Below are 10,406 nucleotides of genomic sequence, written 5' to 3' on the forward strand. Positions count from 1 at the left end.
CTTTTCTTGAGAAACATTGCATGAGGTCGCCTAGTTCTTGATGTAAGTTTGGTTGTGGTAGTCTATTGAGTTCAAATCACTGGAGAATCTCCTTCCATATCCATTTAGTATAGTCACAAGCAAAATAGAGGTGGTCAATAGTTTCTTCTTGTTGCATACAAAGGGAGCATCGGTTAACATGGTAGATACCTCTTCTCTTCATATTGTCTATTGTAGGTAGTTTATTGAGAAGGGCCTGCTATGTATATAGGGAATGTCTCTATGATCCCGATCGATCCCATGTCCAACTGCTTGGGATCCATTTTTTATTTCTTTACCTGATTTGATTCCATACGGATATGGCACTAAATTTACCATTGTTATGAGGCCAAATAAGTATATCTGAAGAGTTTTTCCTGATTGGAATAGCTGTGATAGTCGGCCAAAGTGATAACATTTCGAGAGAAATAGGATTAGGGAGACACCAGGTACCATTAGCAATGAACTCGGAAACCTTCAAATCTTTGGGAGCCCCAAGGTCTTTTCATATTCTGTCACCATATAATTGAAATATACTCTTCCCATTTACCTAAGGATCATACCACATATTAGTATTAGTTCCAGAAGAGATTGCATAAGAAATGTGTTTGATTAGCCAATTCCTTGCCTTTAAAATCCCTTTCCAAGCTGTAGAGTGGTATGTTCTTGTTGATATTTCCTAGATTGATTCTTTTGAAAGATACCTAGCAGAAACCCAAAGTGACCATAAGGATCATTTGTTTTGCAAAAGATCCCACAATTGCTGTACTAGACATGCTTTATTCCAATCTTTAATATTTCTCAGGTTTAGGCCCCATTCATCTTTCGGTTTATAGATCTTGTCCCAATTTATCATATGCATTACCTTATCATTTGTACCATTCCAGAAAAAAATCATTAATAATCGTTCAATATCTTGGAGAAGTCCAACAGGAAGAAGAAATGCATTAGACCAATATAAGGAATAAAAGTACAATATCGAACAGATGAGTTCAAGTCATCCTACTTTTGATTGAAGCTTATTTTTCTAGGAAGAAATTCTACTCTTTATTTTTTGCAGGATAAGCTGACAATGGGTTTTGTGAATGTCAATCGATATGAGTGGGAGACCCAGATAAGGAACTGGCAGGCTTCCCTCACTAACCCCTAGAGTGTGTACAATAAGGTCTTTTTCCTTAATGCAAGGACCTATATATACTTTACTTTTCGCATGATTTAACCGAAGGCCAGAAACCATACTAAAGTCGTTCAGAATAGATGCCAGGTTCCTTACTGAAGTTGGATCATTTTGGAGAAAGATAAGTAAATCATCTGCAAAAGTTATGTGTGATATATGAATAGAACCAGCATTGGGTACCTTAATGCTACCATTCGAGACTGCGTGTTCCAACATACAGCTAAGTCCTTCCATCGCAATAATAAATAGATACGGAGAGAGTGGATCACCTTGTCGGATGTCATTCGTGCTCCCAAAAAAACCAATAGGTGAGTCATTAAAAAGTATCGAAAACTTTGGGGTTTCCAAACAACTTTGGATCCTATTAACCCATTGCTATGGGAAGTTCATATCGAGGAGCATCTTATAGATAAATTTTCTATTAACTAAATCAAAAGCTTTCCGTAAATCAGCTTTAAAACATATTTTCGTCCCTCTTGTTTTTTAGTGTAGATCTTTGACCAAGTCATTAGCAAGCATAATGTTATGATGTATACTTCTTCCTTTGATGAAAGCAGACTGATTTGGACTAATGATCTTTCGTATTACCTTTTGCATTCTATCTGCCAACACTTTGGAGATGATCTTATAAATAAAGTTACATAATGATATGGGTCGATAGTTCTCTAGTGAATCAGCCCCTGTATTCTTAGGAATTAGAGAGATAAAAGTGCAATTCATCTCTCTAAGAATATGACCTGAAGAGAAAAAATGTTGGCAAGCCTTAATCACATCATTTCCGATAATAGACTATGCAGTTTGATAAATTTCAGTTGGAAATCCATCTGGACTAGGGCTTTTGTGCTTCGGTGAGTTAAAGACAACTCTTACAATTTCGTCATCTGTAATTGGGGCCTTGAGGATTGAAATGGCTTCCGAATCAAGTTTTCTAGTTGGCTCTACATGAATGTTACTAGGTTGCTCAGCTTGATTGAGTAAGGAATAAAAAAAATGCTCAGTGTGTGCTTAACCTCATCTAAATTCTCCATAAGATTATCATCTTTGTCTCTACATTTCCTGATACGGTTAACGACCCTTCAAGTAGCAATGGAAGCATAGAAAAATTTAGTATTAGAATCTCCTAGTGTAAGCCAATGCTGTCGAGACTTCTGCTTTGCAAAACTTTCCTCCTGTTTTAAGGCTTGTATGAAGTTATTTCTGGCTTCCGTCTCTTTGTAGATAATATTCTCATTATAGGGCTGAAGTTCAGCTCATGTTGCAATGACATTAGTTCCTTTCTGCATAATTGAACTCTGGTGGTAATATTGCCAAAGATATTTGTATTCCACTCCTTAAGTGTTGCTTTACAAGCTTTGAGCTTTTGGCATAAGATGTAAGAGGGGGATCCATGCACATTAACATTCCAAGCTGATCTGGTGACATCAAGGAACTGAGGATGAGTACTCCACATGTTAAAGAATCTAAACGGTTTCTTACCTCTTGGTGTCGCTTTGTCTGCGTGTATGTACATTAAAGAATGATCAGAAAATAATGGAGCATCATACTCAAGAAGTGAATCTGGGTAAACTATTAACCATTCCTGATTAATCAAACACCTATCAAGTCGAACCATTATTTTTCTGTTAGCAGCACCTTGATTACTCCAAGAGAGCCAATTACCCATAAATTTCATATCAATCAATGAAGCAGTATCTATGTAATCATTAAAACTTTGAAGTTGGCTTTCTGAAAGTTGTCTACCCCCCAATTTTTTATTTAGGTACCGAACAATATTAAAATCTCCAAGAACAATCCAAGGTATATTGAAACAGCCATTTGCAATATTAGTTAGGTCAAACCAAAGAGTATTTCTTTCTTGCATACTGTTTGAAGCATATATACCAGTGAAATTGAATTGAGAGCTATTCTTTTTATCTTTCACCTTAAGATGGATGAATTGATCACTAGCAGAAATAAACCAGGCATTAATAGAGTTAGGATGCCATAAGACCCATATTCTACCAAAAGTTTCATTAGAGTCATTGGTAAACAGTTCTGCGTCCGGCCATATTAAATTCTTTTAAGCTTGGACTCACGATTGTTTAATTTTCGTTTCCACTAGAATAACAATATCACATGCGGCAGACTTGATTATTCTGTTGAGCTCCCGACATTTCTCAAGCTTATTAAGTCCATGAACATTCCAACATGTAATCTTCATCAGTAATAAACAAATGGAAAAGGTAGTAATGTATTCGTCAATTTTGCATTTTCCTCCCGCACAATATCCTTGCCTTTTATGGCTTTATTTCTATATTTATCCACTTCATCTACAGATGTTTAAACTTTAAAATACCTTGAATCATGTGGTCTTGGTTGGTAGGGTTTGTTGAAGCACGATATGATTGATTGCTTATACACATAATAGATATGTATATATATTTGCATGCGATATAGATATATATTAAATATGTATACGTGTGATATGTCATATTAGGAGACCAAATCATAGAAACATCTCTCTCGATAATAATAAGTCAATAAACGTGAGGCAATTAGATTGATCCACGTGGGCTTCCATCATTATAAATAGGAACCAATTCTCGGTGTAGGTTGAGTGCCTTCCATCATTATAAATATGAACCGACTCTCCGTGTAGGTTGAGTTGATTCAGTCCCTCGAGACTCACAATCTTCTGATATTTTGATAAGTTTTACGAACACATGATAAATGCATATATATTGTCCACATCAGCACCCACTTAACATCCGAACTGCTGCTGGACATAGACGGCAAAATCCGACCCGTTATGTGGAGTCCGGACCATGGTGTAAACAATTTCATCCCGACTTGACTCGGCCCAACTTAACCCGGATCTCGATCCCGATCAGTGCGCTAGACACAGGTGTCCCGAGACTTTCGGCCCAACTCACCCTGGACACCCACCGAGTCAGGCCAAGTTAATTCGGGCCCAACTCACCCTGGACGTGGCTTTCGCATCCAATCCCATCCGATTCGGTCTCCTATCCATCTCTCTGCCGCTGCAGCAGTGGCCGCCGCCGCCGATGGCGTCTCCTCTTTCTCCTCTCGCCGCTTTCTGGAAGAGCCAACCTCACCACCACACTGCTACCCTCCGCATCAACCTCCGCCGCTTGCCTCCCTGCCCACTCGCAGCTATGTCCGGACCTTGCCTCCGCTCCTCCGTCTCCTCCCCTCCGCCCCCTCTTCCTCCTCCTTCTCCCCTTCTTCCCCCATGCTTCTTCCAGTGCCGCACGGCTGTTTCCATCTTTGCCCTCGTCTCCAATTCCAGCCCTTACCTGAGCTCTCGCCGCGGCTTCGTTCGCCACGCAGCGACCGCTGCTGCCGCCACCGCTGATGTCCAACAAGAGTATGCTCTCCTTTCCTGTCCCATCAGTAGCCATAACTTATCTGCTTGATGAGGATGGTTGTTTGAAAATGCCCTGTTGCGATAGGTTACATGACACGTTATTATATTGGGTTTATATGGGGATTATTTGTGTGGTTTTAGTATGATTGCTTTTAAGAGGAGGCAACATGCTGAGTCATGTTATTGCACAAAATTGTATCTTGTGCCATAATCCTATGAAGAGAAATAAACCTCTTTTCTGCTTGCTGGGACAGAGAACATAATAGGTTAGGACGGGAGGAGATAGAGATGGCAGGGTCCGGTTGTGATTCTACACAGAGAAAAATTAGATATTTCCTTCTATTGTTTTTACTGGAGAGAACCATAATGGTTCTAAGCTTTGTGGCTTCTGAGCTTTTTGCATGTATTGATTAACCATGTCTAAAGTTGTTTCTGTTGCAGTTTAAGTTCGTGTACAACATACAACTAGTGGGGGGGGGGGGGGAGGGGGGGGGATGATGTACTCTAATTTCTTTCTGTAAACTATGTAATCTGAGTTAATCCCAGTGCATTAGCTGTCGGAGTACTTCTCTTGCTTGGTTACATTATTTTGATGTGCTTGATTTAGCCAACTTAAGAAATTTTACTGACATTATTTACCTTTTTCATATATGTAGTCCAGCATCAACTTCTCAAATTATCAGTAGGGGGCAGCGCATTTACCATGAAACATACGGATGCCAAATGAATGTAAATGACATGGAGATTGTGCTATCTATCATGAAAAATGCTGGGTATGAGGAAGTCGTGAAGGAACCTGAGAATGCAGAGATTATATTCATCAACACCTGTGCTATCCGAGACAATGCGGAGCAAAAGGTTTGGCAGAGACTCAACTACTTCTGGTTTCTAAAAAGGGAATGGAAGAGCAATGTTGCTGTGGGAAGGTCACAATCTACACACCCTCCAAAAATAGCTGTTCTAGGATGTATGGCTGAGAGGTTGAAAGAGAAAATACTTGATGCAGATAAGATGGTAGATGTAGTCTGTGGACCAGATGCTTATAGAGATCTACCACGTTTGCTGGATGAGGTTGACTATGGGCACAAAGGAATTAATACCCTGCTTTCTCTTGAAGAAACTTATGCTGATGTTAGTCCAGTTAGGATCTCGACCAATTCAGTTACTGCATTTGTCTCGATAATGAGGGGTTGCAACAATATGTGTTCATTTTGCATTGTTCCATTCACTAGAGGTAGAGAGAGGTCTCGTCCAGTCTCATCAATTGTCAGAGAAGTAGGTGAGCTCTGGAAGGAGGGTGTGAAGGAAGTAATGTTCCTTGGTCAGAATGTGAACAGTTACAATGATGTTTCTGAGCTCAGTGATCTGGAACCAGGAGCAAATTGGAGACTCAGTGAAGGATTCTCCAGCATGTGCAAAGTGAAGAATATGGGCTTGCGCTTTTCTGATCTCTTAGATCGACTCTCTACTGAATTTCCAGAGATGCGGTTTCGATTCACTTCCCCTCATCCCAAGGATTTTCCAGATGATTTGTTATTTCTCATGAAGGATAAATATAATATTTGCAAAAACATTCATCTGCCTGCTCAAACAGGGAGCTCAACAGTTCTCGAGAGAATGCGCCGAGGTTACACCAGGGAGGCATACTTGGACCTTGTACAGAAAATAAGAGGCATCATTCCAGATGTTGGACTAAGTAGTGACTTCATTTGTGGTAAGTTTCCATATTTTTAATTACTTAGTATGATGTTATTTTTTTTTAATATGTTATTTATGCTTTATGGTTCTGCAATCAAACATCTAAGAGATCTCAAAATCATGGTGATGTTTATTTTTATCACTTAGATGTTGTTATTGTGCTAATTGTGCAGACTATTTCATATTTTTGAAAAAATTAATCTGTATTGGTTCTAGGTAATATTTTTAGTATTATTATTATTTTTCAGATGACTCAGATCACTTTTGCTTCATCCAATATGATCATTTCAGATGGGGATCCCTTAGTCGCTCTTTGATTTTGGTTGATCTTGAGTTATTGTAGGATCACCAACAAATTTATTGGTGATCATTAGCAGACAACTAGTACAGTTGTAGCCCTCTGATCTAACTTAGTGGCAAGTTCTAGAGAGACAGATGTCTAGCTAAGTCTGCTGCCATGTAGACCCTAATATCATTGGCTGCATATGGAGGTGCTATCACTGCTTTCCAGTGGTTGGTTGACAGTGGATGTAGCGCAAGTCTGAGAGATGATTAGAAAGATGGGAGAGAGAGCAGGAGAAAAGAAAAAGGGGTACCAATTTTTATTTTTTGCTTTTTTCTGTTGGGGATTGGGGGGGTGGGGGAGATTTGGTTTGTGTATTGAAATGTGTGAATATGGTGAATTCTGGAGTCTATAATATGCTCTTATGATTCATATATAAATAACACCAAACTTACTAATAAATCTAAAGTATTTTTTTTCTCTAAACAACATTATAATTTGGTAATGAACACAACATTTTATTTATTTATTTTTTGTTTTTGGGTTTTGAAATTACTTTCTTGATCGATCCTAATCCCTTGATTATGTTTGGCTGATCCAGTTGATCCCATCAATCTCAATGTTGGATCCAAGAAACCAATCCAGTTTTGATCCTGGTATTGCACCTTGGTATTAGTTTATAATCTTTTGATAACTTTGTCAGGTATCTACCATTGCATATTTAGGAAATTGGACTCAGTGAAAACTTATGTTGATGTGTGGAAAAGTATATTATGTATGATTGTTTTTAATAAATGCACTGGCCAATAACTGACTATTCAAAACACCTCTAGACATGGGAATAGTCTAGATGTCGACGATGTATGACAAATTTGGATTTGGGAGCATGCTTTTCTCAAGGAGAGACCAAAAAATTCAACCTCTTGGAAAAGTGCTTTTCCTTATTTATCTTATTTTATAAGGCAGAATGGTTTGGAGAGACCATAAAAATCAACCTCTTGGGTATCTATTGGTATGCATGAGTTTTTGCTTTCTCCTCTTATCTAGTGCTTTGTTTGTTCTTACCTCTAACATACTTCAAAGCAAATGACATTCAGCTCATTTGGAAGATAACAAGGACCTTCAATGTATCTTTATAATCTATCATCCATTGTTGTGTCAGTGTAAAATCAGTAATGTTGCTGTGGGATTCCATGTTCCCTTGGTCATTAAGCGACTATTTTACATCATGCTTGGGTACTTATGTCAAATGTTTTTGTGCCTATGTACTTTCTTCTTTCTTGATTGAAAACTCTGTTGCTTAACTTGGTTAGCTCCAGCTTTCTTTAAAGATTTATTGAACACCAAATTATGTAAAAAACACACATAGTGGTCATTCTAGTGGTTCCTTCTGATCCTAGAAAATGTTTAAAAGACCGGCTACAGAATATTGTACAAAACATTCATAATATGTCATTCTTTTCTTGCTTGCCATGTCTTTGTATCTTTTGTCATTCATGGCAGAGAATCCTGCAAAATGCATTGTTTGAACAACATCACTTAAATTTTCTACGTCCAATTTTCCAACGTTAGGAGCTTTATCAGAAAATTACTTGAATCAGCAAGCCCATATGGGATATGCAATCCAGTTGGTAAGTCAACGTTACATTTTCTCTATATCATGAAATTCCTCATCCAATAAGGAGATATGGATTGATTTTCTAATCTAATTTATTATTTTAAGTAAGCCTTCCCATCTATAAACTAATCCAACATTTGCTTTGAAGGATGGTAAGATATGCTGATTCTATAGCCTTCTTGGGTACTCCTGAAATTCCCAGGTAGACTATAGAGCTGGCTTTAGTTATTTGGTTTGTTTTTCTTTCACTCTTGGTTGTTTCTGCCTCTTACATGAACTTTATCTCCTTTTTGTGAAGTATTTCCTTTCTGCCTATTCAATGCCTACATGTGTAAGTAAAATATTGGAGTTTTGCCTCCCTTTTTTCATGAGCTTGACTTTTAAGTAAGTCAGTCTTTACTAGCTGTTGGAATTCTAAGTTTATTTCCAATCCATTTTCTAGTCCAACTAAAAAATCTTTTTGACACTAGTTCTCGAATGTCACTTTGTTATACAGATTTCACGAAAATTCTATCTTTAAGCCTTCTCAATCTGTTTGTTTTAACCTAACGCTAGAAAGGCTTGGACTTGGAGGACGGTAATGCTAATGACAATTAGAAGCAAACACTAACACAGAAACATCCATCCTGTGATAGTAACATGCATCAGCTTTAAAAGTTTACTCGTCTGATCTGCTACAATTTGCTAATGTGATTGCTGCTGCTATTTACCCAAATATCAGTCTAGCAAGTGATACTATCAATATCTGAAGTTGATGCATATTATTTTCACAGAGATATCTTTGTGTTTTGTGTTTGCTGGTAGTTGTCGTTAGCATCACCATCATACAAGTCAGAATCTGTTCTGTTGATAGTTGTTACAAGCTCATTGCTTCTTTCTTAACTGCCTGCCCTCTTATTGTAGAATAGTCTTTTTTTCCAGCACTAAAGTCCTTAGACCCTTTAACAGGCTTTTGTGGAGAAACAGAAGAAGAACATGCTGACACCCTAAGCCTTGTGAAGTCTGTTGGATATGATATGGCATACATGTTTGCTTATAGCATGAGAGAAAGAACTCATGCCCACAAGAACTACATGGATGATGTTCCTGATAATGTCAAACAGAGGAGGCTGACTGAACTTATTGACACCTTCCGTGAAAGCACAGTGCAGAGGTATGAATCTCAAGTAGGAACTGTCCAGCTTGTTTTAGTCGAGGGACCCAATAAGAGAGCACCTGAATCAGAACTGGTTGGAAGGAGTGATAGAGGCCACAAGGTCTCCTTTCTTAATGTCCCTCTGCCACACTCATTTGAAACAGATGGGAAGCGAAATCCAGAGATTGGAGATTATGTTGAAGTTGGCATATTGAGATCAACAAAGGCATCCTTATTTGGGGAGGCACTTGCGCGAACGAGCCTGAGCAGGTTTTACCAAAAGAATTCGGACTCTAGAACATGAAATGGCTGAAGGCCTACACTGACAAAGTATTGCTGTTGTCGATGCTTATAATGGGATCGAGGATGAGACCTTTTCATTAACAGTGAAGTGTTCAATTCCTCTAAATATTCCTCGGAGCTTCCTACATTTGTTGAGGGATGATGATCAATATTGTAATTTTCCATGAAATATCTTCAATCGACACTTGAAGAGCCTCAGTGGAATGAGATTACTACATCCACAGTAAGTGTTTCTCACTTCATTAGATCATACGTATGCAAACTGCTAATTTCTGTTATCCTTCTTTAATCGTTCTAGTTGTAAGTTGGTTTGCATTCTATGTACTCATAAAATCTTAATAACTCCATTAAGGATATCCAAGATACTAGCATTGTTAGTTTCTAAGAGAGTTCTCCGGTTTGGTACTACATTAGTGTGTCATTGTTGCTTGTATGGTCCATTTTCATGTTGATTTGAATCCAATTGGATGTGATAATTCAAGGGATCACTTAAGAACAGATCCTTATCCAATATGATTATAAATAAAATCTTTGATCTGATTATTTTTAATATCATTATGCTCATTATATTGATTCCAATACATTTCTCATGATCAATTTATATTTTGCTAGTGTTGGAAAATGTCAAGTGTATACCATATACGGATTAGTGGAGCTTATAAACTATGGGATTGAACTTTTTTGCTTCATCTACTAAATAACTTCTCCAAGACAATATATCACATTTGGATCTTGACATTACTACATATTTAGCCATATATTTCAGGATCATAGTGTATGTGTGTTAATTTGATTCTTTGAATCTCA

The 10,406-nt window shown here is 37.9% G+C and overlaps 1 protein-coding gene across 1 annotated transcript; it reads left to right on the forward strand.

The window, feature by feature from the left end:
• Nucleotides 1-4,163: 4,163 nt before the first annotated feature.
• Nucleotides 4,164-9,984, forward strand: LOC103975077 (CDK5RAP1-like protein). Its single transcript, XM_009389988.3, has 3 exons — nt 4,164-4,562; nt 5,219-6,276; nt 9,110-9,984. Exons 1-3 carry the CDS (start codon nt 4,240-4,242, stop codon nt 9,598-9,600), a joined length of 1,872 nt encoding a protein of 623 aa, XP_009388263.2. The 5' UTR covers nt 4,164-4,239; the 3' UTR covers nt 9,601-9,984.
• The last annotated feature ends 422 nt before the right edge of the window (nt 9,985-10,406 follow it).

The sequence above is a fragment of the Musa acuminata genome, chromosome BXJ3-7, assembly GCF_036884655.1.
Source record: "Musa acuminata AAA Group cultivar baxijiao chromosome BXJ3-7, Cavendish_Baxijiao_AAA, whole genome shotgun sequence".
NCBI lineage: Eukaryota > Viridiplantae > Streptophyta > Magnoliopsida > Zingiberales > Musaceae > Musa > Musa acuminata.

Coding starts and splice junctions, on each gene's coding strand:
- LOC103975077 (XM_009389988.3), top strand. CDS start 4,240: ATGGCGTCTCCTCTTTCTCCTCTCGCCGCTTTCTGGAAGAGCCAACCT. Junction 4,563..5,218: donor ACCGCTGATGTCCAACAAGA/GTATGCTCTCCT, acceptor TCATATATGTAG/TCCAGCATCAACTTCTCAAA. Junction 6,277..9,109: donor AAGTAGTGACTTCATTTGTG/GTAAGTTTCCAT, acceptor ACCCTTTAACAG/GCTTTTGTGGAGAAACAGAA.